Below are 27,782 nucleotides of genomic sequence, written 5' to 3'. Positions count from 1 at the left end.
AGGGTTTGTCATCTGAGCTTCAATTCAAGAAGTTCCATTTTACTGAACTTACTGGAGTAGAACATGTTATCTGTCCAATAGACGTGCCTTTAAATGGATGATAGCAATATCTTAATAAAGAGACCAAGAAGTCTGTGAGCTTTATGGTGGTAAGGGTTGGCATCTATGCACACATCTCCCAGCACATACACAGAACAGGAGGGGAGAGAATACATCTAGAATGATAGTTCTTTTGCTGTAACTTTTATATATTTTTCTTTGTCCACAGCAGCATTAAGCTTAATGAAATTCAATGTTCAGGAAAGGTTTTAGAAAGATGGGGATAGATCAAAACCAATTTTTTTTCCAGCTCATGAGTTATTTAATCCTTATAACCAGCGCTCATAGAGTGGCTCACAACTGCCTGTAGCTACAGCCCGTTGCATCCAACACCCGCTTCTGGCTTCTGCAGGCACCTGCACACACACAAGCACACACATAATTGAAAAAAATAAAATAAATCTTAAGAAATTTATGTTGTTATATTCACTTTTTCTTGATGCTGTGCTATATAAGGACATTTTTATACAAGTACATATACATTAAGTATAATTTTAAGTTTTTTTTTAAATCCAGTTTTGAATATTGGTTTTTAATCTCAACCTCTCTATCAACATTTGCTTAATGTTTTGTGACTCTGATGAATGAGAGAGAGAAAAAGAAAGGACATAGCTGGACTTTTGGGTACTTTGTGGGTTCTTTTTTCTTTTACCCTTTTCCACCCCTCTTCTCTTCCACCCTTTTAGCCCCATAAGGTGGGAGAGGAAAAGGGATAGAGGGAAACATTGAGTTCCTTGGTGCAAGTTTGATCTTTGCTGTCAGGATATCTCATTTCTTCCCATCTCTATGCACTACTTGACAAACCACAGCCAACAGTAACCAACAGCATCCAATTACCAGCTGGCCAATCAGCTCCCTTTCTCAGGGCTCTGACATCTCTGAAAAGTCCCCAAAATTCCAAACATCACCACACACAGAAACTATCTGCAGCTGGCAAACCCACACACACCCCTGCTAGAGCATGAGGCAAATCGCAGTCACCTGCTATGAAGCAACGTCATATCCCCACATCTAGGATTAAAACAAAAACATATTCTCATAATACTTATGGTTTTTTTTTTTAAGAGACCAAAATTCTCACTACAGAAGGGACATTTCTCCAGAGATCTAGGAAGCATAACTGCAAAGCATGCTGGCAAACAAAAATGTGTTGGGTCCGGTGGCATGTGCCTGTCATTCCCGGCATCTGGGAGGATCTTGAGTTCAAAGCCAGCTTCAGCTCCTCAGTGAGGCCATGTCTCAAAAAATTATTATTATTATTTTTTTAAAGCTTGTTGTGTAATTTCCTCCCAGTGAGTATTTGGCACATTGAAAGCCTCTTTGGCTGCAAGTTCACAGAGAGGGCAGGAGTTAGCGCTAGGCACTAGAAGACTCCAGCTTCCCATGTTTATAAACTGGACGAGCAATTGCTTCACTGACTGATTACACCCTTTGTAAATTGTTTTGATTTTAGGAATAAATGTTAGTGTTAGTTTGTTGTCGGACACAAATGTGCTCATGAGTCCCTGAATGATCTCTCGCTGCCCCTTCAAGGCAAATGTTTTGTGACATTGGAATCAGAAGTCAAAGCAAAGGCCAGATACCTAAGTGAATTTCTCCCTTGGTGACATATAGTATTCTTCTTGAGTCCCTAGACAGCTGCCTGTGTGGTAGGGCAGCAGTCTTGAGGAATACTCTTCATAGAAAGTTTTGCATCTTATTATTGACCGGGCAGAAGGCAGACAGTAGAACCACGTAAGAAGGAAGGATGGCATGTTACTGCCACGAATCCTAGGAAGGGGTTACTGCTTGTGTTTACTGTTTTGTTTTGAAAGAGTGTCAGGCTGGAGTTCAGGCTGGCATCAAATTCAAGGCAGTCTACCTACCTCAGCCACCTGAGGACTAAGATCACAGACCAGACCTGGAAATGCAGTGATCCCTTCTCTGTCTTAAGTGGGGTCATCATGGGATTGCTCTGACCTTTCCTCTCATTGGTGAGGTTACGGCTAAAGAGGCTCTAGGTCTGTCGTATTTACAACAAACAACAGACTTAGGAATTGCTCTAGAAATGACCTCTGAGTTTTTTGTTTGTGACAAGGTCATGTGACATTTAGCGCATGCAATAGCAGCATGACCCCATTATCACCGAGAGCGGCATCTCAACCACCACATTCGATGGTTTTCACCATGTTCCTTTGTGATTGACATCTCAACGCAAGCTTTGGTTAGTCTTTTTAATCAATAAATACCACGGAACAAGTTCTGTGAATCCCCGTGTTTACAGTGTCACACAGAATTGGTGAAATTGTATTCTCTAGGGCAGGAACAAATTCCATGTGGTGTCTTCCTTGATTATTCCCTGCTGTGGCCCTCTTGGAGCACCATATTTTTGTGACCCAGCATACGTTCCCTGGAAACTGCCTGTTTGGTGGGGGATTTTTTAAGGCCTTTAAGAAACGTAGTAGCTGCCGGCTGGTGGTGGTGCACGCTTTTAATTCCAGCACTCGGGAGGCAGAGGCAGGTGGATTTCTGAGTTCAAGGCCAGCCTGGTCTACAAAGTGAGTTCCAGGACAGCCAGGGCTATTCAGAGAAACCCTGTCTTGAGAAAAAAACAAAACAAAACATAGCAGTGTTGCCCCCCTCTCCATTGTTTGTACCTTAAAAGCTTTCTTTGGCCTCTGGTGAAAATCACTTAGAAGGAAGCATGAAGCCCTGAGCGGACAGCAGTCTCCCAGAAGCTATTGATTACTTTTATTCAGCTGTTTCCCTCTTAAACAGTGAACTAACTCACTGGGAGCAATGGTGTACTTCTCGAAGGAATGTTTGGTTGGGAAGCACACTATGAAATGTTTCTAAGTGATTGGGAGGCCATTGTTTTGGGGAGAGCGAATGGCATTGTGTTCTAGCCACTGTGTCTGTGGACCAGAGCCCCTTTCCGTCTGCAGGTCCCGTGCAGTCTAAGCTTCTGCTTGCATGGGGCACCCCAAGCGTTTGTGGCCTTGGGACGTTGCCTTGGGAACAGAGGTAGCAGAAAGCACTGCTTCTGACAGCCTGCTTTTGTGCTGCAGTTCTTCCTTGGCCATTGATACAATTTCAGTTTGGCATATTGTGTAGTCTACAGTGTAGTAACACATTTAAAAATCTAGAAACATCTTTCTTAGGAAACTGATGCTTCCCTTTCCAGAGGGAAGCAACTCGGGGTTCCAGTGTTCTGTTGCTTCAGCCCAATGAATAGTCTGAGTTTAATTCTCTACTCGAAGACTCCGCTTCCCTAGTTGTTGGTACCTAGTTTTGTTTTTACCTTCTGAAGAAATTGCTACTAGAACTAAGTTTTTTATGACTTATTTATTGTTTATTTATTTAGACTAGGTTATTTTCTTTTATGTTTGGTCTGTTCTTGAAGAAATAGCTGATTTTCTATATGAAACCTCTGAGATGAGGGGGCAGTGAGGGCCATGTATTCCTGCCTTTGTCCACTTGGGGTAGAGTTCATCTGATTGAAGCTTGTACCTTTGTTTGCCTAGGATGAGCTTTTGAATTACAGCTTGAAAGACACAGGCCCACAAAGAAGACCAACGGCAGTGAGTCTTTGGAAAGACTGACTGAACTGTGCTCCGAACTTAAAAACCAAAGACATTTTGTGAGTGGGAATTTAACCTGCTTAGCGTGGGAGCCTACAGATTTTGGGGTGCATTTATATACACACACACATAGACAGACACACACACACAAACACATACAGACAGACAGACACACACACACGCACACAGAATTCCATTTCTTTTGAAAAGACAGTAAGGAGTTTTGTGTGTTTGAAAGTTAGCCCTTCTAGTTACTGAAGGTGAGACTGTCAGTAACCGAAGGATAGGGATGGTTCAAATTCTCCACCTTTTACCTACTTCACTGTGGTATGGTCGGGACAAATAGATATGGTTAACCTGTTGTCAGGATAGGTATAAATAGAATCAGTAATTACAGTCACAGATCCTTAGATGTAAGTTTAATGGTGTGTCCAACGGCAGCCAGGTAACAGCAGCCAGCAACATAACCCACTAGCCACAAGCTTATGGAAGAGGCAGGGTCCGTTAATGGGACCTGGAACTGTGATTTGATTTCCCTAAATTTCTTAGAAGACGTGGATCCCGAGCAGGCGCAATACTGGTCTCAGACACCTGCATTCTTAGGAGGAAATGGGGAACAGTACATATTTTCTCTTACATAAAGAATCTTAAATAAATTATGTCCTTGCTTCAAAACAGTCTAGATTTTGAAAGTGGGAATTAAAGTTTAATGGGGTGTGATGGGTCGTGGGTATCTAATAATAGATCTGTTCTAACATCCACAGTTTGAGTTTCTCCAAGTTCTATTGTTAAAGATGCTGAAGATATCTGTAGGTTTCCCCCCAACTTTATGACCTGGCATGTGTTAAGGGTACCTGGGCCCCCTCCGGACTTTTGGTGTCATTGCCGTGTTGTACTGGGTCAGATGAGATCTCAGGTAATTGTGGTACAGGGTGTCTTTCAAGTTACTTTTCTTTTGTAGAAACTGGCCCTCTGTAGAGACCCCCTAACCCCTTTATTAATAAGGGTCAAATCTGTTCAGAGAGAGTAAATACTGTGAGCCTAACCGGAATTAAGCTGTGTTTATGGACACAGTAGTGTTCCATTGCTGTTTAACCTCACCACAGTCAAGTTCTTAGACCCTGGCTCTACCAGAAGTTTGGAAAGAGCCTAAGATGTCTGGTTTGCCACTTGCTGGGTGAGCTGTCTAGCAACTGAGCTTATAAATAAACCAAGTTCCAGCAGCATTTCTGCACCTTCAGTGTGCACATGAGGTTCTTAGCAGGCAGACTCCGAGTCCTGGGTAAGGCCCTGCATCTGTGTTCCTGAAATAATCCCTCTCGGTCTTGCCGGTCCCCAGATCACACCTTGAAAAACAGATGTAGGAAGTGGATGTGACACAGTGGTGCTCCATGTACCCTGCAACTGGAATCAGTGTATCCTTTGGGGTCAGCAATGAGCATAGAGTCATACGTGAATACCTTTCAGAGTAATTGCTGGTGCTAAGATTTACTAATAGCTGCTGAAATTTCTGGGTTGTTTTTGTTTTTGTTTTTGTTTTTGTTTTTGGCTTCCCTTTCTATTTCCAGCATCTACAATACCTACACATACCAGGCTATGAGTGTGTCTGCTGAGAGAGATTATGAATGACTAACCATGTAGCGCCATGACGAGGGATCTTGGGAGTGCTGTCCACTTTTGGGTTTCTGTTTGTTTTTGGTTTTTGAGATAGGATTTCTCTGTGTAGCCCTGGGTCCTGGAACTCTCCCTGCAGACCAGGCTGACCTTGAACTGAAAGATCCATCTACCTCTGCCTCCCAAGTGCTGGGATTAAAGGTGTGTGCCACCAGCGCCTGGTCACTTTTGGTTTTCGCTGTCACATTTTGAGTAGTAGTCTCTGGGGTCAGACACACCAAGGAACTTTCAGTTTTTCTGAGTAGGGATGAGTAGTACATGTGGTTAGACCCCATTCGTGTCTGTGTAAGAGATTAGTGTTGACTCCCGGTCTCTGTAAGATGTCAGTGTTGACCCCGGTCTCCTTCCAAAGCCTGATGCTTGGGTTTACATTCGGATTAGCTCATCATAGTCAGGAGGTTGAAGATAGCTCATCATAGTCAGGAGGTTGAAGACAGGATGATTTAATTTTGAGGTATAGAAACTTGACCCTCAGGAAGGTTCTTTTTCTCATGTTCTTATATGCCTGGCTCCCATTCCTCTTTAGGAGCAAATGGGGTGGCCCATACTCAAAATTTGAAGTTTTCAGTGCTAAAAATTCTCCATGCTCCTTCTCAAACCTGAGGGTCTCTGCAGAGTTTCCCTGACTCCATCAGACATACCTTGTAGCTTTTTCTTTGATACTTAGTTTTCTAACCATTCAATCAGTTACCCTATTGTATCACAGAGTTTTTATTTTAATTAGGTTTGTTCTTAATCATACCTTTAGAATATATGACATGCTGTTTTGATATATGTATGTCTAATAAAATGACACAACATTCAAACAAGGTAACACCTCTAGGATACCTTCTTACCAAGGTCCCTTCTAGAAGGTGGGTATGTATGTATGTTTTTATATATATGTGCATGATGTGTGTTGTGTGTATGTGTTGTGGTGTGTGTGTGTGTGTGTGTGTGTTTGGCAACAACACCAGAACTCAACTGTCAGCAGCTTTTCAGTGTAAAATACAATGCAATTTACTACGTCCATAGCTGCAGCCCTACGCTCCTTAAGTCACTTCTTCCCCAGACCCACACACCTCTCTTTGGTAATCAGTATTCTGGTCTCTGTCTCTGTGTATTTAACTTTATTTTAAACACACATCCCAATGCCTTTAAAAAGCATACAGTATTTAAGAGGTCATATAGTATTTGTCTTTCTGTGCTTAGCTTATTACTCTTAGCTCAAGACCACCCAGTTTACTCCATATTTTTGTATACGTGAGGTCTTTTATAAGACATAATAACACTCCCTTTAATAGTACTTCTTTATTCTTGCATTCTCATAGAGTTGATTTTTCTTTCTTTTTCTATAATATGGCTCCTGTGAACAATGCTCTTGGAAGCACGAGAGTGCTGCCATCTCTGGGAAGGGCTCATTCCACTGACTTGGAGCACACACTGAGAAAGGATTGCCAGGGCATATGGTAGTTCTAGTGTTAAATTTTTTTTGAGAACCATCCATCTGTTTCTCAGTGTAGCTGTACAGTTACATTCCCCCCAGCAGTGCACAAAGGTTCCAATTTCTCTACCTTCTCATGGACACATGTTGCTTTGTTATCTATTAGAAAAGGCTGTCTTAGCAGATATGGCGTGTATCTCATTGTGGATCACAGTCAGTTCATCAGTGACCGTACCACTGAAGAGAGTGACTCGCCTTCCACCAGCCACCAGCCACATTAACTTTAGTGATGGTGGGTGGCATGGTCCCTTCTCCCAGATGAGATGCTGACTGGCCCAGGCTTGAGCAGGGCTTGTGCAGGTGGCCATAGCTTCATCAGTTCACAGTTGCATCATCCATGTCTTATCCAGAAGACCCCGCTTTCTAGCACCTTCCCCAGCCTCTGCCTCTTGCATTCTCTCGACCTCATTTTCTGCAATGGTCCCCAAGTCTGGGGAAAAGGCTGAGTGTTGTATGCTTGAGGACTTAACAGGTCTTATCCTCAGCCTTTATCAGTTCTAAGTCTCTGTATTAGCCGCTATCCACAGCCAAAGAAGTTTCTCTGATGAAGGTCAAGGGGTTCACTAATATATGGATACGACGATAAGAATTTAGGGCCCAGTTTGCATTGCAGTTTCTCATCGCTCGCACTTTGATCTCTGAAAGTTGCTCCATTGAAATCAGATATCACTATATAAACCTCTGTATATGTCCGGGTATGGCTTATATGATGCTAGTCTAGTAATGAATGTGGACTGAGGAAACTGAAGGACTTAAAGCCTCATCCAGACAGGAGATTGTTTGAAGTAGCCTCCTGGAGAGCTGTCAAAGGATCACTGGGATCAGCCCCCTCCCCCCCCCCCCCCACCACAGGTACGATAACACCACCCTTTATATTTCAGATCTTAGAGTATTCTAGAAATTCTTACTTGAAGGAAGGAAGGAAGGTAGTGAGGACATAGATGACTGGGGTTACATCTTTTATTTGAGAGTTAAGTTAGTGTGCTCGACAAATACTGAACAAAGATAAGTAGACTCTCACCTAGGGGTGATGGAGGCATGGAGCCTACCTGAAGGCTAACAGTTGGATAGAAACAGTCTCCTCTTTTTCCTTTATATTATTCTTTTATTTGTTTGTTTTTGATGGGGTTTCACTATGAAACCTTGGCTGGCCTGAGACTCAGTAGGTAGACCAGAGATGCTCCTGCCTCTGCCCCCTCCTGAGTGCTGAGCTCACAGGGTGTACAACTATGCCTAACTTGAAATACTTCTTTAAAGCATAGATTTGATTTGTCTCCAGTTTGTAAGCAGACTCAAGAGGTTGCAGGCAGCCTGACATCTGTGAATCTGCTCTCATGATATCCTGGTGAGGTGTTTGTCTACTCGACGCAGTTTAGAGTCATTTGGGAAGAGGAACTCTCAGTGGAGAAAATGCCTCCATAGGACTGGCCTGTAGGCATGTCTGTCAAGCATTTTCTTGATTAATGATTGACGTGGGAGGGCTCAGCCCACTGTGGGTGGTACCAACACTGAGCAGGTGATCTTGAGTCTTACATGAGGAACAAACCAGTAAGCAGGGGTATCCTTCCATAGTTTCTACTTCCTGCCTTGGGTTCCTGCCCTCACTTCTCTCAGTGACAGACTGTTACTTGGAAATATACGATGACATAAACCTTTCTGTCCTCAAGTTGCTTTTGCTCATGGTGTTTTATCACAGCAGTGGAAAGTACCTAAGACACGCAGGCTTGGAGCTCTGCCCACGCCCTGCGCCTCTACTACACTGACAGGCCCTTGTGGACTCCTGCATGTGCTTGTGGCTCTTCCGGGCCACTTTCATGGGTGTCATGCCAGCGACTGTGATGCTTGCGCCTGTCTTCTCTTTCCTCCATCTGATTGGCTATGGCTTTAATATGGATAAAGATAAAATGTCCTGAGACACCTTTCTGGGAATCATGCTTAGTGTGAAGTTCACTAAGGCACTAATAGCACTTCTTACCACTGATGGGTGTGGGCACCACTTCCTCATAGAGAGACACTTGGCACTTTTGTTTTCTTAATGATCCTTATCCCCTGTAAAAGACCTACTAAGTTCCTGGGAATGCACTTTCGCTTTGCATATTTTGCCTTAAATCCCCAGAAGGATCCAACAAGGTAAATTCTATTATACCTATTTTATGGGAGATGAAATAGGTTTAAAGAGATTAGCTCTTTTTAGCTTCTGCCCACTGTCCAGTTTGTCTGTCTGTAGGTGAGGAGTGAGTATCCGATGCTAAAAGCAGGGGTGCATGAAGGAGCTCTGGAAACCACAGCCCAGATTTGGAGCACAGGTTGTTGAGCATGGAGGGCAAGTGACTAGTTTCTTGTGCAAAGGTTGTTCCTGAGGTGTGTACTGCTTTGTTTGGCTTGGGGCGGGGACCAGGCGCGGGGGTGGGTGGGGGTGGGGTTATGGAGGCGGGGCCAGGGGCGGGGACGGGGCTACAGGAACATCCATCCCTGGGTCTTCTGGATGCTCCGGAAGTATGGCTCTGCTGAGCAATATTTCAGCCCATCGTCAGCAGCACGTGCTTCTCCTCCGGAGCTCTACTAGGAGCCAGGCGGAGGTTTACCACAATCCCACTGTGGGTTGTTTGACTGTGCTGGATCCCCCTGGAAAAAGCAGATTAGAGGAGTCTACTCTTAAGGAGTTACCGTGTATAATTAAAGATCTAGACAATGAAAACTGAGTGCACTAAAATAAAGGGATACACAGTTGAGTTTGCTATGATCTGAAGCAACTCCCCAACAATTCAATTTAACGTCTGCATTCACTTACACCACGTCTGACTTTTACAACAGTCTGGCTTGCCGCCAGTTATCCCAAAAGATTTGGAAATTTTCTCATAACAAAAGTTAATTTTAATTCATTGCTAAGTATATGCCATAAAAGGAACATAAGAGAGTCAAACTAATTCAGCGTCTGAACGGTAAAATTTGTGTCAGGAAAGAAAACAGTGGTGAGATGGTGTATCGAAACCGGAAGAAATGAACGCTCACATAAAGACTTCCAAGTTGAAATGACTAGAAGTCAGGGTGGTGTTCATGTCGTTATTACATTTCTGTATTGTGGAGGTCATGTTCCTGGAGGAAAGTTTGAGTTCTTAAAAGGCAGCCTGGGAGTGGTTTTCAGGCTGAAGTATTATTTGGCTGCTGTCAGCGTGGCACCCGAGCCTGTTTGTCTGTCTCTGCTTCCGTGTGTCAGTATTTCAGTCCCTGTCTGACAGTAGTGACAGCAGGACTTTACCAGAGTGCTGAGCCCCATGTCTGTCCTTCTTACTGGCTGAATCAATATGGTGTACAGAGCAACCTAGTTACTGAACAGCCAGACTTCCAAGGAGGGAGTTCATAACTCTCACAAAATAACTGCATTTCTCTAATTATGTCTCTCTTTTCCCTTCTGGAGAGGGTAGAAGCTAAGTCAGATTCTTTAAAAAAAAAAAAAAATGGGACTCAGGTCCTTGTCAGTGCAAAGCAGTCACCATACCACTGAGCCATCTTTCCAGCCGCCACACTCTCTCAGGCTGTTTGGGCTTGCTTACGTGCTTCTAGAGCAAATAGTATCAAGTAATACATTTGTCCTCTCGAGGAACGGACACCCGTGGTAAAGGGCCTAATTTGGCCTCACAGAACATTGAAACAGCGTGCGGCTTTCTTCTTTATTTCCCTGTGAATGAACAACTCCCTGAATTTCTCATAAAAGAGACTTTATAGGTGTTCCTTGTGCTGTTCCTTGGCTTAAGATCCCGAAGCTGCCCCAGGATCGTTACAGCCTGCCTCTGTTTATCGACATAGGCTACAGTTTGCTCTGACACCGGCATCTCAGTCACAGCATAAAGAGTCATCTAGCCGGGCGTGGTGGCACACGCCTTCAATCCCAGCACTTGGGAGGCAGAGACAGGCCGATTTCTGAGTTCGAGGCCAGCCTGGTCTGCAGAGTGAGTTCCAGGACAGCCAGGGCTATACAGAGAAACCCTGTCTCAAAAAACCAAAAAAAAAAAAAAAAAAAAAAATAGCCAAAAGTGAGGGAAAGAGTGCTGGCTTCAGTCTGTCCCTCATCCTTGGGTGAATGGACAGACACTTAAGAAAGTAGTGGTTGCAGAAGGGCTGTGAGTACATCCTATGAGGGACTGTGAGTACATCCTATGAGGAACTGTGAGTACATCCTATGAGGAACTGTGAGTACATCCTATGAGGGACTGTGAATACACCCCGTGAGGGGCTGTGACTACACCCTGTGAGGGGCTGTGACTACACCCTGTGAGGATTGTGAGTACACTCTGTGAGGAGCTGTGAGTACACCTTGTGAGGGACTGTGAGTACACCCTGTGGGGGCTGTGAGTATACCCTGTGAGGGACTGTGAGTACACCTTGTGAGGACTGTGAGTATACCCTGTGAGGGACTGTGAGTACACCCTGTGAGGGACTGTGAGTACACCCTGTGAGGACTGTGAGTACACCCTGTGAGGGACTGTGAGTACACCCTGTGAGGGACTGTGAGTACACCCTGTGAGGACTGTGAGTACACCCTGTGAGGAACTGTGAGTACACCCTGTGAGGAACTGTGAGTACACCCTGTGAGGACTGTGAGTACACCCTGTGAGGGACTGTGAGTACACCCTGTGAGGGACTGTGAGTACACCCTGTGAGGGACTGTGAGTACACCCTGTGAGGACTGTGAGTACACCCTGTGAGGGACTGTGAGTACACCCTGTGAGGGACTGTGAGTACACCCCGTGGGGGCTGTGAGTACACCCTGTGAGGAACTGTGAGTACACCCTGTGAGGGACTGTGAGTACACCCTGTGAGGACTGTGAGTACACCCTGTGAGGGACTGTGAGTACACCCTGTGAGGACTGTGAGTACACCCTGTGAGGGACTGTGAGTACACCCTGTGAGGGACTGTGAGTACACCCTGTGAGGACTGTGAGTACACCCTGTGAGGGACTGTGAGTACACCCCGTGGGGGCTGTGAGTACACCCTGTAGGGGTTGTGTCTACTTGGGAAGGGAGGTAACTGAGGCTTCCCATGAGCCAGATGCTTCTTTGAACTGAGAATAAGAAGCTGAAGTGAGAGGCTTTCGCTGTTTCATAATTATAGTCCCACCACATGGCGGGAGGATTGCCATGAGTTTGAGGGAAGCTGGGTGTATAGTGAGTTCTAGGTCAGCTGTGCTACACTGAGACCCCGTATCAAAAAGTACAACCAACAGGAAAAGGCTTGACCCGGCAGGGAAACAGAGCATCCCCAAAGACTGCATCATTCACTTCTGTTTCACTATTTCTCTCAGCTCTTCCCTGGCTGCTCCCAGTTTTCTCTTCCTCCCACAAACCCTTAACACATGGTTAATTTTTCTCCCCTTTACTCTCCAGCTTGTTTGTGTTTCAGACTTTCCCTACTTGAACTCTCTATACAGCCCTATCTAGTCCCAGGGCAGCAAAGCCAGTGAATGCCCTTGGAGAAAACAGCTCCGCTGTGGACAGAAACCACTATGTTTCTCTATAGATACTTAGTCACAGATTCAATTCAAGATCATCTTGGCATGTGGTGATCAGAACAGTTAAGTGGAGATGAGTGAGAGGAAGGAGGTCACTTGGTGAGCCCCAGGTGCCAACATGTGTTCTGCTTGCTTGAGAAACCCCTGCAGTTGCAAGGTGGGTCATGGTCCCTGTGTGGCTAGTGACATCACCAACATTGTGCAGCTTCAGAGGCCACTGAATGGAAGTGGAGTTGGGTTGAGTCTGGGGATGTTGCTCAGTGGTAGAGCGCATGCTTAACTTGTGTAAATCTCTACAGTCCTACCTTAGTTACAGTTTCAACTGCGATGATAAAAACACCATGACCAAGAGCAATTGGGGAGGAAAGGGTTATTTCAATTTAAAAACTCTCAGATCGTGTTCGGCCACTCAGGGAAGTCCGGGCAGAAACTTAGAGCAGGAACCCCAAGGCAGGAACTGAAACCAAAGCCATGGGGCGTTGATTACTGGCCTGTTCCTCATGGTTTGCTCAGGTCGCTTTCTTATAGCACCCAGGGCCACCATCCCAGGGTGGCATAGCCTACAGTGAGCCAGGCCCACCACTACTGATCATTAATTGAGAAAATGCACTACAGATTGTCCTAGAGGTCATCTAGTGGGAGCATTTTCTCAGTTGAGGTTCTGTCTTCCCAGGCACGTCTACGTTTGTCCTAAGTTGACATCAAACTGGCCAGTACACTTCCATTACCAGCATATCTTCCAAAATAAGATAAAAAGAAATAAATTGGCTTAAGTGTGTGCTAATAGGAGAAACTAAGGTCAAAGATGTTGTAAATACCATTGACTATTATCTAATACTCTTTAAAAAAAAAACACTCTCTGCAGCAGAGATCAAATTAGGGCAACTACTCCTTGAAAGCATGCATCTCCCTCATTTAGCCTGGCCACCTAGGTCTGGGTTAACTTTGTTGGCAGAGCTTTCTAAATTTTCTCTACTCCTGAACCCTTTTTACTAAGAAAATCCGACGTGACTTTATAGGTTTATAGAGTAGACATTTATCAGGAATTTACTGATAGCAAATCATCAGAAAATGTTCTTTAAAACAATCCTTTGATATACACAGATTTTTACCATTTTTCGAGGTTGATGGCAGGTTTGTTTACTAATGAGATTGCCGTGATTATTTTCACTCAGAGTTAAATCTTGGCTGAATGTTTGAATGTCTTCGGCATTTTTCATATCTGATAACTGTTTTCATTTTATCATTGTTCAGAATACCATGTTATCACATGATCACGTCGTATAAAAAAGCAGAAGTATGTTTACAAGTACTTACTTTGGAAACTGTTGGAAATTCTGTTCTAATCCTAAACCAAAATTCATTTAATGAATTTTCAAACCTGTTTTGTTTTGTTTTGTTTTTTGTTTTTTGTTTCCAAGACAGGATTTCTCCCTGTAGCTTGGCTGTCCTGAAACTCACTCTGTAAACCAGGCTGGCCTGGAACTCATAGATCCACCTGCCTCTGCCTCCTGAGTGCTGGGGTTAAAGGTTTGTACCACTATCTCCCAGCTTATTTAATGATTTTTAAGTCAGCAACTCAACATCAATGTGTACAATCAAAAGTTTTAACACAGTATAGTTTGAAAAGATGCTGGTTTGATGCCCATGCATTTGAACACACACATAAACATACACACACCTACAGAAAATCTTTGTTTTCCATAAGTAAGCTGTAATGTTTCTGTAAGAGCAGAAGGCTTGATATGAGTGGTTAATAAACAAGTCAAACACTGCAGTTTATGGTCTCAGCCATGCCATTTTAGACAAAGTCCTTCTCATTGCATGGCGTGGACAGCACATATCGTACGAAGTATGTGTGTTATATGTTAAGAACCTCTATCCTTAATTGTCTGGCCCCATGTTGGGCTCTGATCCACAGTTTAAGAAGTTGTGTCTTGGGCACAACTGTCTGTCTCTAGTCATTGCTGCCTCCCAGTGATCCGTCTCATCAGCAGCCCTTCCTGCATTACAGAACAGAGCCACCAGTAGACAGGAGGCAGCTAATGTTTAAGGAGGCTGCAGGTCTGGCTGCAGCATTTCCTGTCTTGCAGATTGATGGTGTCTAGCTCTTCGGCTGATGTCATCGTGCATCTGTGTTTCAGAGTGCGTGTAACAGGGGAGGAGGCTGGTTTTAACGAAGCAAACTCATTACCCCTTGAGGGAGGAAGGGGAAGCTCCTGGCTTCCTCCTGTTTGATTTGTTGGCTTCATGGGGGGGGGGTGGGGGGGACAAATGACTGTGTCATCCTATAGGAGAATGCTACTTTCTCTTTGACATATAAATAAACAGCCTTCCACGTTTGATTTGTTCATTTATTTTACCACTGCTGGAACTGTTAGTTTTTAAAAACCATGTCATGTTACTTTATTGTATTTTGACTTTCATTTTTGGAATGGGAAGAAGAGAACCAATAAATATGTCTCTGAGTTTTATTAGGTAAGAAGTGGAGGACTCTTAACTGCAAATGACCACTAGGAACCAGAGTCCTCTAAAGTCTGATAGATGAGCCAATAAACCAAACAAATCCCAGGGAGGAGGACAGGGGCTAAATTGTTTCTGGAAATATCTTTGTCACAAGGACTCACCTTGTATCCATTCATTAAAAGAAAGCATTAAAATATCCTCTCATCTCCTGTCCCCTTTATCTGTTAGAATGCAGGTAGTAATTAGTACCTCTGCTTATTTTTGTTAAAAGCATATGTCCGGCCTGCAGGTATCCAGAATATAGAAGTGTTAGGTGTTAGCTTTCAAGAGCTTCTAGATTCTTATTAACTTGAGTGGTGCCGAGACAAAAGTGTATTTGGCAACTGGTCCTAAGTCATGTGTATTTTCCCTCTTCATGGTCCTGGTGCTCAGGTTTTTGGAACTGGCATCAAGGCTCTTGTAACCTTCTGTTTTTCCAATCTGTCTGTCATTATCAGTTTGTCATTCCCAAACCTGACCTGAGCAGTGGGTGTCCAAGCCCATGCCAGGTAGCTACTTAGATAAAGGAATGGTTTAGGTAGAAGTCTCTCACCACTCTGTTGCTAGGTTACTGAACCCTGAAGAACTGGGCCCTAAACATATCGTTTATGCTCCAAATTTGTTATTTATGGTTGCAAGCAGATGCCGTTCATAATTGGGGGAAACAATGAGATATAGAATGAATAAAATGAAATAGTTGGACACAGTACCTCAACAGATAACTACAGGTGGGTGTCTAGGACATGTTCAGCGAAGGAGACTGGTTTGAAGTTACTGTTTATGCCCAGGGAGTTGTGGGCCACCTTTGCAGAGCTGTGAAGTTCATTCAGTCATGAACTTGAATCCTGTAACCAGAGCTAGTTGATGAGGCTGCAGTCTGGTGTTCCTGGGCTAGAGTGAGATTAAACGCATCAATTTTGGATATAGGATTTAAATTTTTTTTTCATTCTTTTATTTACATTTTCCACTAAAATGTCTTCCTTATTCATATTTTAATCATATGGGAAGTTTTTAAAAAAGAAATAACCCTTATTCAGAGACAACATTTACCAAACATTTGGCCTCTTTTAAACAGCTATGGATAGTAATTTTCAGTTTTGCCTTTCATAAATGTTTCTCTTAAAGGCAAAATTACTATTGGTGTCTTATCTCTAAACACGTCTGCTTTATAACCAGCATCTAAGCTAACAAATGTTAGATTCCTACTTTTTGCAAAGATTTGCACAGGACCAGGGTCATTGAAAACACAACTGGTCCTCAAAATTTACAAATGACACCAAGAAGAAAGTTCACAGTACAAAACAACAGTATGGACGATCCCCCAAGGCTGTGCATAATTATTTCTGAAATGAGAGTTAAATGCTAACTTTAGAGAGAGAAGACCTCAAGTAGTCTGAGTTAGATGGAGAAGGAAGGATAGGTGCAGACTTGCAGGAACTTGGAGGCTGCTGAGTGGGTCCCGCAGACCCATGCTGGTAACGTTAAGGAAAGGAACGAGCCGTGGCTAAGATGCTTTCTGGCCTTTGAAGAGTGGGTAGATTTTGTCAGCAGGCAGAGGTTTTAGGAGGAGTTCTGTTTTAAGGGGACAACTGAGAACAGGAAATTTCATAGCTAGACACTGTGCTTAATTAATGTATTAAAGTACCTGTAAAAGCTATGGAATGGTGTGTGTGTGTGTGTGTGTGTGTGAGAGAGAGAGAGAGAGAGAGCAAGAGAGAGCAAGAGAGAGCACCTTAAGTCACAAGGCAAGGATTTAAGCCTTCTCTTGGAGCAGTGCATTGATTACAGAGGGATTTGATTATGTATATGTGTGTATTATGTGTGAGATACAGTGTGTGTGTGCAGGTCCTTCCGAGGCGAGGTGTGAGCAACCAAGCTCAGATCCTTGGCAAGAGGCTCTGTGTCACCGAGCCGTCTCTCCAGCTCTTACTTTCTACTTTTACTTATTCTAAGCCAAGTTCTATTAGAAGTTGGAGTTCGTGTGATGTGTGATGGTTTATGACTGTTGGCTGTAACCCCAGCACCCAGGAAGCTGAAGCAGGAGGGTGGCAAGTTTGAGGCTGGCCTGGATGATACAGCAAGAAACAAGAAGTTGATACTATACTTCATATTTCTGGAAATGATAAGACGGGTGATTGGGAATGAAGGCTACTTTGCACTGTGATGGGGGCTCTGAGGTTGGTAACCATCCATGGTTCCATCACTTCTTCTGGTTCACCGGCAGCTTGGCATTTTGAAGATTTGTTGAGTCCCTGTTCTCTCCCAGTCAGAGCCCTCACTGTGTCTGCTCCACTGATGTGCCTAAGGAGCACCACAGAACTAACACTCCAAGAAAGAGTTCAGAAGAGCGAGAGAACTAAGTTACGTACATCATTAGATGCAGTACATACAGGCTTCCCTGGGAATGTGGAGTCTAGAGCAGTGGTGTGTGGAGGGCAGAATTCTGAGGGAGAAGGATATTTGGTGAGACCCCTGTGAGGGAGGCTAGTTTCTGAAGTAGTAGGAAGACACAGTGGTGGTTTAGCAGGTCTGGGTGAAAGTTAGTAATCTAAATTCCCCATTGTTCAGTGTTCTCATTGTAGCTTTAGGAACCTGACCTCAATTAGTCTGAAGATGTGTCTTGTTTCAAAAGTCCACGTATCTCAAAAGCCTTTACCCCGGAAGCCTTAGCGAGTATTGGATTTGAAGCTAGAGGAAGGCTTTAATTTTATCCTTGTCATGGAAAATCGATGAGATACTTAGGAATTTGTGAAACTTCTTAGTAAAAATTTGAATCATTTTCTGGTGCTTTCAAAACTGACATTCATCGGACATGACTCTGCAGTTTTCCCTCTCAGGCAAAGCAAAATGTAAACAAAGGAATACAATGTAGTGGAGACTGAGGTTTAAAGGCCAGATCCGGAGATGATCTACATTTTGTTTTATTTTTCCCAGCCTGCCTCTGGGGTAGCAATAACAGGGATGCAGTAGAACCAGGGGACAATGGAGTGGCATTCCTCATAAGCACAGCAATAATACACAGCCTGCCCTGTGTGTGTCTGACATTTGTAGGCATATGTAGCCATGGCAGGTGGAGCTACCCATTGGTGGTTTTACAGATACATCTAGGACAAGGCATAACTGGACTGGAATGTAGTCAGTTCCCCATTTCAGTGCTTCAAGACCTCTCTGAGGTTAACCGCTGAGCCAAGTGTTTAGTGCTGTTTCAGATAACGCCTCCATGCCTCCAGTGAGAACTGCCTGCCGCCTGTGTGTCCTGATGCTGCACTATGGGCATTCTAGCTCCTGTGGGGCAGTCCCGTCAAGCTTGCCACATGGTCTCTTTCTCTGAGTGCATGCTGTGGACAAGGAGGCGAGAACATCATGTTCACGAACAATATGACTTCTAGTAGGGAACACTGGATGGATTGAGAATAATTGTTTCAGTCAGTAGCAATTTGTAGTAACATTTTCAAGGTCATCATAGCTTGAGACCTTTAACCCTATGTATTCTTCAGCAGAATTTCAATGGCAGACGAGAACATCCAGGCTATGGGGGAGCATCATTTATTTCTGTTTGTTCATTCAGATCCTAGTGACAATCAAAGACTAACTGTAGGTGCAGTGAAGTGACCCTGCTATTCAGAGTTAAGGTTCAATGTGGCAGTGGCTGGGCCGGCTGACCTGCTCTAAGGCATGGCCATCACTATGCTGACGCTGTCTTGTCCTTGGATCTGGTCTCTAAGCTTCTTATAACAGTGATTGCACAGAATGGCTTTTTGGCTGAATGCTGCAAAATCAATGAAGTTTCCCAAAGCCTTATGCTTGTCTTGAGAAAAATATGAGAGAAAGTAGAGCTGCTTAAAGACAAACAGACAGTCCAACTTAGAAGACTGAAGGGTCTGGGTTATGTGACCTGAAATGGTATTTATCATTCCATCTTCTAAAGACATTGTCCTTAAAACGTTCTTTGCTGTGGAAAACCAATTAATTCCAGACTTCAGTTCTAGCTAGAACACTCAATCATCTGATAGATTTGATAGTTGATCTTTCAGATAGATTCTATCAGATGGGTTCTTTGGAAGTGCTGAGGCCCATGTATTGATTCTGATTAAAAATGGGGAAATGCATACAGGCATGTTCAGATGGGGCGGGGATGGGTTGGGCCGGGGACCTATCTTAGTTTAAATCTCCAAACCCCAGTGAAAAGTAGAAAGCTGGTTGTCAAAACAAAAACAAAAACAAAACAAAACAAAAACTGTCAAAATAAGTAAATTGCACATTTCCCCAGAGCAGATTAGGGTCACCATTCAGGTGCCAAAAGCTTTGAAAATTCTGCCATTATTCCTTTCCTTTGTTTTGGCGGGAATATATTGAACATTTTAAGTTCCCTGTGCTGGCCTAGATGAACATTCTGAACTTCAATTCAGCGCTATAGTAATGATGTCACTGTCCATGAAGGTCAATTAAGGCACGAGGCTGAAGGCAGCTCCCATCCTTAAAAGCGTTCTCCCATGTGCCGTATCTCTGTGAAAAGAGATTCCCAAGATATTTCATCCATTGGTCCTTTATCTGTTAACTGTTGGCCTGCTGCTATGGGGGACAGAGTACAGCGGGAACTTATTAGGACAGGTTGTAATCTTGGAAGTCTCCCTGGTGAGGGGGGAAGATACATAAGCTGGTAACATTGAGTTTCCTGTCATTGGAGCTGACACCAAGTGTACCTTCCTGACCTACAGTGTGTTTGCACACAGCCCATGTCTGTAGAGCTACACGAGACTGACTGCCCCATGCCCAGCACAACAGAAACACTGGGGCACTGCTCAAGGCTCTTTATTTGTGCTCCACAAGGACCACGTGCTTCTCCTTTTGCAGAAAGGACTCTCTCCCACCTTAGTGTTCATTTGGATTGGCCTGCTAACCTTATGTTACTAAAATCAGTAACCTTGAACAACTTAACCCCCCTCACCTGTTTCTTCTTTCTTTTGTTTCGCCACTGTTCCAAAGTTTATCAATATGCCATTAATAGTATGGACGGTGACAATAGATACTTAGTGGTCGGTTTCCTCACACCAGGTGCCATCTTCGGTGTTTGCCATAGGCCATCTCTGCCCTTTACAGTCACAAGGCCTGATTCCAGCATACAGATGAGACCTAAGACATGGTGAAGTAAGGTACTTGTCTACACATCCTTTCCCAAGGATATGGGTGTAATTTTCTACCTCACTAGGATGGTGTATCTCTGAGAGGAACATTTCCCCCCACCTCGCTATGAGAATGGTTTACCTGTTTACATTCTCCAAGCCTCCCAGGCCCTTTCAGATCACAAACAACACACTCTAGAGAAAGCGTGTCTATTCCAGAAGACAGAATTTGTGGTAGCCGAGGCTTACCTGTAGAGAGATGTTTCAGTGAGCAGTCTATGAAGCTGTCTGGGGTCAGTGAGCCAGTGGCTCTTACAGACACTGCACAATCCTGGCTCATGGGGCATGAGATCCTAGAATGAGAGCTCTTAGGCCGGAGGGAACAGCAGCCTCTTGCGGGGAATTTCATTTCTTTTGGCTCAGGGACTCGAAGGAAGAAGGAAGTTACTTGGGAGGGAAGAGGGGTGCATGTTTATATTTTTAGGAAAACTGCTCTGAAATTGTAGGACTAAGATATTTTTAGTGTTCCTATTTTATTAAAAGCAATACTAATCTGGCCATGTTAAATATATCTTCTTTCAAATATCAATACCAAATTCTCCAATAAAATCCTGGTAGTCTTTTATATTTCCAAGTTATAAAAGTCATTTGCTTATTATGGCTCATCCTCGTTTGGTTTAATTCTTTTAGAATTTAGCTTATTTTTATTTGTGTATATGTATGGATAAGAAAGAAGGGGGAAGGTGCATAGGGTGGCCTGCAGAGGCCAAATGAGTTGGACCCTCTGGAGCCAGAGTTTAGGCAGTTGTAAGCCACCCACTGTGGGTACTCGGAACTGAACTCAGGTCTACTGCAAGACTGAATAAATTTGAGAGTCCATATTGCTGTGGGTGTGTGGTTTTAAGATCTCGTTGGCTGCCTGCCTTCCCAGAAGCCATGTCTACTACTCCTGAGCTTTGATAGACCAATATTTGGGTATATCAACAATAGAGTTTGAGGCACAGTATAATGGCACAAATATCTTATCCTTAGTTTGAAGGACAGTCATTCCTGGAGTTGTCTTCTAACCAATTCCCCATAAGAAGCACCACAAGAATTAATTTTATTTATGAAAGCCAGGATAGAGAAAGGGAAAATAGAGTTGAGCTTTGGTCTACTGTTCAATTTTTACACATTGAAGCCATCACCCATTGGGCCGCACGTTATCATGAGCAATACTGAGATTTCTCTATAATCTACCCAGTAGTACTTCTGAGAAATGTCCAGGCTGTTTAGACTTATAAGCATCTGCTAATGGAGAAGGTGTTTTAAAACAACAAAACAAACCAACCAAACAAACCAGTGTGTACATGGATTGAATCTAGGTGGGAGGAAGCTTTTAAACAACTGGTCATTTTACCCTTTCCCTCTCACCTTGGATCAGATAGGCCACAGAATCGAGCTTGGCTGTATGAAGCCCAGCCTTGGTCCGACGGCAGGCCTATGATAGCGGAAACTAGAGTTATTGAGCCTCGTGTCTACTTCCCACCTTGTCTCTCCACCTCAGTTGGAAACTCCCACAGAAATGCGCCCTCTTGCATGAGGCCTCTACTACTGTATTTCTCTGAGGTACCCGCTGTCTATTGTCTTCAGAGGTGTGAGTTCTCCCATTAAGAAAACAGAAGCCAAAATCCTTGTGCCTTTGACATTACTCACGTATTGTTGATTGTCAGGATACCAAATGCGTGAGTGGAGGGATGGGGACGGCCTGTGATGCTGACAGGGAGACTTGGCTTCTAGATACCTATGTGTCAAATGTGACATCGCTGTATCTTTTAGCTATCGCACTGAAATATGAAGAGGTGTTAACAGTAGCCCAAGGACACTGGAAGATTAGAAATCACTTTTAAGTTTTCTTTCTTCTCCCCTCCCAGTGGGCTGTGCATCAACACTCATTATTGAGAAACACAGCAGATGGGCCAACAGACCGATTAGTTATTTATATATACATATATATTTTTTCTTTATGGAGCTTAGATGCTGGCTCTTTCTTCATTAAAAGGAAGGCATTTTTACATGATGCCTTGTCTTGGCTTCCCTTTTTAATCAGAAGTACAAGGAGGCCACTTCACTCGGTCTATTAATCATGCAGCTTCGTCTTTGTCTTAACTGCTGTCTTCATAGCTCTCTGTGTGCCCATTGCAGTCAATATTTGATTTCTTTCCAGCCCTGCAACCCTTGTGTGGGCCTTCATGTCCACGTTCTTTCTGGGCTTGGGTTTCTTTATGGGGTTTATCTTTTTTTTTTAATTTGCTTTTTTTTCAGATGTGTTTTTTTTTTCACTAGAAAATTATTTCAAATATTTTGGAATTCCTATTCAAAATGAAAAGGTCTTTGATTAATTGGTAGGAGGTAGAATTACCTATAACATTATGTAATAAAAAATCTTTACTGGTAGCCTTTTTGTTTAAACAAAGGGGTTCATTTAATCTCTTGGATTGTCCTCAAAAAATTGAATTTTTCTTGTTCTGGTTTTAAGTTTTCTGAAAGTGGTTTTTTAAAAGTGAAACCCTGCTTCCCATTTTTCCTTGTGATGGGCATGCATATGAAATTCATGTGTGCATATAGGTGGAATTTTCCATGGTGTGCCATGAGTTAGTATGCAGTAGCAACCCCATGATGCTTGGAGAACTTTGAAACATGCTATAGGGAAAGGGTGCACATGCAGGGTCACACGAGTTTGAAGTTCTTCATTTAAAAAAAATCTGAATTAGATTCATAAATTTGTTGATGGATTTTGTAAAAATTAGGGAAATGGTCTATAAAAATGGCATTGGATTAGTTTAGGTCATGGTTTTGTGGTGCCCACATTTTGAGGACATTAGAGATGATGTGTAGGGCCCCCAATCATTTGAGGAGAGCTATACACAAAACCATAAGCAGTTAATTTGGCTCTGTGTTTTCTGAGATGCATGATGGTCCTGTCTCCTAGATAGCTTGAAGACAGACGAACCTGTGAGTCAGTTTTAGAAGTGTCCATCAAACTTCAAAGAGGTGCTTTGGCTCAGTTCTCACGCTGCGATCTGCAGCTTCAAGCAATAGCTTGCTGTTAATAACTTGGTGTGAAAATGTGGAGTCTGGCGTGCCTGTTTGCCTTGCCTCTGAGTGCGGTGGGGGCTGGAAAAGAACTCAGGCCTAGCTGAAGGAAAGATGGAAGCTGAAAGGAAGCTGATGTGTATGAGAAGGTGAGAACCAAAGGGGAGTTCTCCTGAGCAGGTGATCCCAGCAGTCTTAGGGAGACATTTCTAAAGTCCGCTCAGAAGGACAGCTTACGTTGACTGAGAATGAGTGGAGATGTAACCTTGACATTACACATGCAGTTCAAAGGCGTTTTAATGATGGTTCCTTAGATGTGGTCTGGTCTCAACCCCAACACCTCTCTAGGCTCACTTTCTCAAAGCTGAGTCAGGTGCCTGTGGGGTGAACGCCCTGACGTCGTGGTGTTTTCAATCTGCAGGAGCTTGGACCACATTGCCTCGAAGCTGGTCTAATTACCTCCTTCACTGATCTTTTATATTCTATGGGGGCAGAGAGGAAAATCATATTTCATCTTGCTTACCACCGTGAGCTTGGTACCTACCAATCACTGTCTATTACTAAGGAGTTTCCAATTAACATCTGCTAATTAAATGATTGAATGATTGGACAGGTGCTTGTGACATATTTAAAGCTTTTCCTCAGTGATCTGTGCGTGATTAACTTTACAAATTGGAGGTCTGAGCCTCAAATGACTCCAGTACCACCAGAGGGTAAACTTACTAAAATATAGTTTCAATAAGCTTGTAAAACTTGAACATGCCACTTTTAAAATCAAAATACTGCTATAAGCTATACGCTATAGTGTATTTCAGAAATAAACTGCACATGGAGCAGTGGTTGAGCACCAGTTCTTATTGAGTGACAGAGGTTATTAAAGCGTAATTAGCTGCATGTGGTAACACATGCCCTCAGCCCCAGCTAGTGAGAGTCTGAAACAGGAAGATCACTTGAGCCCAGGAGTTCAAGGTCTCTCTCCCACTCTCCCTCACCTCTTTCCTCTACCTTTTCCCCTCCCTGTGAAATATAAATATATATCTGTCAGCCTGAAGCTGACAAACATTTGTTTTCATGTAACTATAACACTTTACATCCTAGTGCGTTTTTAATGTGAACACAGCTTCGAAGAATGAGAAGCACTGTAATGCTACTCAGGGTCAGAGGTTAACTCCTGTCAGCTTCCCACGTTAGAGGTCTCTCCTCACCTGTGGTCTTGGCGTTCACAGTTTCATGGTCCATGAAGATCCTAAGAGTCCTGACTCGTTCCACAGAGAACAACATGTTCCCATGAGCCTTAGTGCGGTGTAATGATTCTACTTACTAGTAATCACCATCACTCGCTAACAGTGTCTAATGTAAAGTAATTTTTGTTGTAAATACGTGTATAAGGAAAAGCATGGTATATGCCGTGTTGGTACTGCTCCATTTTCATCAGTTGAGGGTCTTGAACATTCACAGCTGGGCAAGAGGAAGGCTTCAGATGTCTTTGTGAGAAACCACACAAGAAGCATGACATTTCAAATGTGAAGTTGGAATTAAAAAACAAAGTCACCTGAGGTGACTGTGGAGGGAGTGGTGAGTTTGCCTCCTATTTCTCAGAACCCCAGTGATTGTGTTAGTTCACCGCTCTTTTTGTTTTCTCTTTGATTCTGGAGAGGTGGCGAGAGGTGTGGAGAGAGGTTCCTGTCTGTGCGGGTTGTCTCCCCCATGCCCGTGTGAGGTGGTTTGCTCATAGACTTCCTACTTGGAAAGAAAGGGGCTTCCATCCACACCTGTGATCTTCCTCTGATGCTGAGCTGGGGACAGAGCTGATGCCGGGCTAAGAAGGTGCTGACAGAATCCAGAAACCTCAGTACCACTGGCAGGTCTAGGGATTGCAAGAACTCTTAGCTGCTACGGGCTGGGGAGGACTTCTCACCTCCTCTCTCTTCTCATCTCTTGTTTCTGTGGTGGGTCTTCTGAGACTAAAGGATGTAAGCAGGGAGATAACCGTGCTACTATCCTATGACGTCTGATACTGACTTTATTAAGTTGGGTGGAAATGGCAAGCCACGCCTTCTCTGGGCTCTTCACAAAGCACTGGCTGTGCTGGTCTCTTCCTGCCCTGACCCTTCTGGAGCAAGTACACAAACATGCTCTGTCTTTCCCTGGCCCGGGCCTTAGTTCATCTGCTCCTCACGTCTGCATGTTGTCTCTGTGTTCTCAGACTGGTCAGTTTCTACCAGATCTTTAATACCCCAAAGCAACACCACTTCCTCTGTCTAGTCTCTGCCGCCATCCTGTCAGAATGTGATCTGCTTTTTTGAATGGTACATTGCTATAGATTCTGTCACAGCTCTGTGTGTGTTTGTGTGTGTGTGTGTGTGTGTGTGTGTGTGTGTTTGTGTGTGTGTGTGTGTGTGAGTGTGTGTGTTTGTGTGTGTGTGTGTTTGTGTGTGTGTGTGTTTGTGTGTGTGTGTGTGTGTGTGTGTGTGTGTGGTGTTTATTGTCAGCAGCTCTCCCCCATCAGGCTCCTGAGAAATAGAGTTGTTTCAAAGACATTACTGCTAAGTCATAGAATAGATTGTATGTGTGTTAGTGTGTACATCCATAAACCCAGATTTCGTATAATCTTAAAAAAATGAAATGTGTTCATCTAAGGTCCCCTGGTGTGTGAAGGAGGTGCTAACATTGACTCTCTAGGAGACAAAGCTTCATGGTCTGTAATATTTCTCCAGGCAGCTTTCTTCTCATCATCAGTGATAAGAGGATACTCTGAGGGATTATATACAGGTTGTTATGTTATAGACAGAGTATTACTGCAGCTATTGTTTGCATGGCTTGGTTTTATATCATTGCCTTTGAATTTAATCTCGTTCATTACATTACTTAGATTGTTGAGAAGATGTTCTTTGCTGAGGTTTTTATGGCTCACATGATCAGATTTCTCTGTCTATAGATAGCCTTTGCGTTCTAGGAAGGGCCTAGGGTCCAGCAGTCCTGTTGATAAATGGAGTTTGCAGTCATGTTTTGGCGGTGCCATCTGTGAGACTCGACAGGCTTGACTTCATAGCGAGAATGGTTGTGGTGCTGGTGGAATGTGGGTGCTGGGGAGGGTAAAGAATGGTGCTTTCTTGGTTTTGCCAGGGCCTTGAGCTAAGGGTTCCATTGGTAAGGGGTGGGTGTGGGCAGAGGGATGGTCAACAGGAATGGCTTCCAGATTATAGTACCTCATTTACAGGGCTGGAATGGCTGGATTAGACAGATGATAAACCCAGCCAAAGCAAGCAGAAGTATCTGAGCACACTGAGTACAGCAAGCCTGGAGAGTCTGGGCAGCTCCCTTCCCTGTGGCAGGGAAGGGAACCTCACTTCAGTCCAAATGCGGGGTAGGTCTGAGTGGTTCATTCATAAGCAGTCCTTACGCCTTCATGAGAGACAAGTTGACATACAAGCCATGGCTGGGAATTCGACAACTGTGCTCTGTTTTTCTCCATTGTCCTACAAGTTTGACTCAATCCTTAAAACAATGAGTGAGCTGATCAGAGAGTGAACACCTGAAGTCTAATTATTGATTCAGGCCAACTTCAGATGCATGACGAGGCCATGGTCCAGCCTGAGAAGAAAGGTGATCTCCTGAAGTAGACAAAGCCTGAGAGTGTTGGCCTGTAAGAGGGCTGGCAGGAAGATACGGTGTGGCTCTCGCCAGTGCACCTTGCTTACAGGTGATGCCAGGACACCAGCCAATCCATAAGCCCCTCGGATGCTGTGTGACAGTCAGTAGCTCTCACTCCTTGAGGACTCTTTACCTGTCTTTGAAAATGGCTTCTTCCCAGAGTGTGGTGTGGGGCATATCTTCCATGGTTGCCTTCTGAGCAGAGATCAAGAGGGACTACCCCCATTGCGCTTCTATTCTTCAGCACTGAGTGTGGAAGCCAGGAACTGCCCTGTGTAATGCCAATGGCCACTCACCCCCAGGGAGCAGTACCAGGTGTGCAGTCTCCCTTTCTGATCCAGCTTTCTCTTCTTGCAGGTGTACACACTGTTACCAGCACAGCCACAAGGCGGATTTCCTGTGTGCTTGAAGAGAGAGAAAGCAATGTCCCCGTGTCTGTAGAGATGATTTGCAGTCCAGCCCTGCTGAAGCTGACCGAATGAGACTATGGGCTGTGCCTCTGCCAAGCATGTCGCTACTGTTCAAAATGAAGAGGAAGCACAGAGAGGGAAAAGCTACCAGAATGGAGATGTGTTTGGCGGTGAGTGCTCACACACTTTCCTTCTGGCCTGGTGGGTGCAGGCCATTCCTGCTGGCGATGGCGGAGAGTGACTACACTGATCTGTGTCCTCTGCTATTGGGTCAGAGGGATGTGAGACTTGAGTGTAGTCAATGCAAACCCTTCCTATTCTCAGTTGCTATCATTTGTACCTAGGGAGGCTCAGAGATGGTCGTAGCGGTTTTATATACAAGTTCACGCGCACATCAACCTAAAGAACTAGAGAGGCTCAAGTCGAGACATCAGGCAGTGACTCGTGTCCTCAGGGGTGACAACTGAAAACACAAGCCAAAAGTGGAGGGAAGGGAGTTTTGTAAATGAGATGGTGCCTGTGTTTTAGGGTTAATAGAGTGAATTCATATTTAAAAATCCAGTGAAGGTTAATTTTAGTGTTCCTAGTGCAGTGATCCCACAAATTGCAAAGGTCATTCACATTGCCTCTTCTCTACGCCCAAATAATTAAAAACCAAAACGGGTAGCTTTTAACAAAATCAAGATGCT

General features: G+C 44.0%; 1 protein-coding gene across 3 annotated transcripts in view; it reads left to right on the top strand.

The window, feature by feature from the left end:
* The window catches only part of 1700025G04Rik (RIKEN cDNA 1700025G04 gene), a 206,598-nt gene that overhangs the window by 57,314 nt on the left and 121,502 nt on the right, over window positions 1-27,782 (top strand). For all 3 annotated transcript variants that reach the window (NM_197990.3, XM_030242805.1, XM_011248069.3), the window contains exon 2: window positions 27,041-27,263. In NM_197990.3, the coding sequence (NP_932107.1) occupies window positions 27,170-27,263 (94 nt within the window). In that variant the 5' untranslated portion in view covers window positions 27,041-27,169. The remainder of the gene's footprint in view (window positions 1-27,040; window positions 27,264-27,782) is intronic.

The sequence above is a fragment of the Mus musculus genome, chromosome 1 (genome assembly GCF_000001635.26).
Source record: "Mus musculus strain C57BL/6J chromosome 1, GRCm38.p6 C57BL/6J".
NCBI classification, from domain to species: domain Eukaryota; kingdom Metazoa; phylum Chordata; class Mammalia; order Rodentia; family Muridae; genus Mus; species Mus musculus.
Note: the sequence above shows the minus strand (reverse complement) of the source record. Positions and strands in the feature narration are given on the sequence as shown.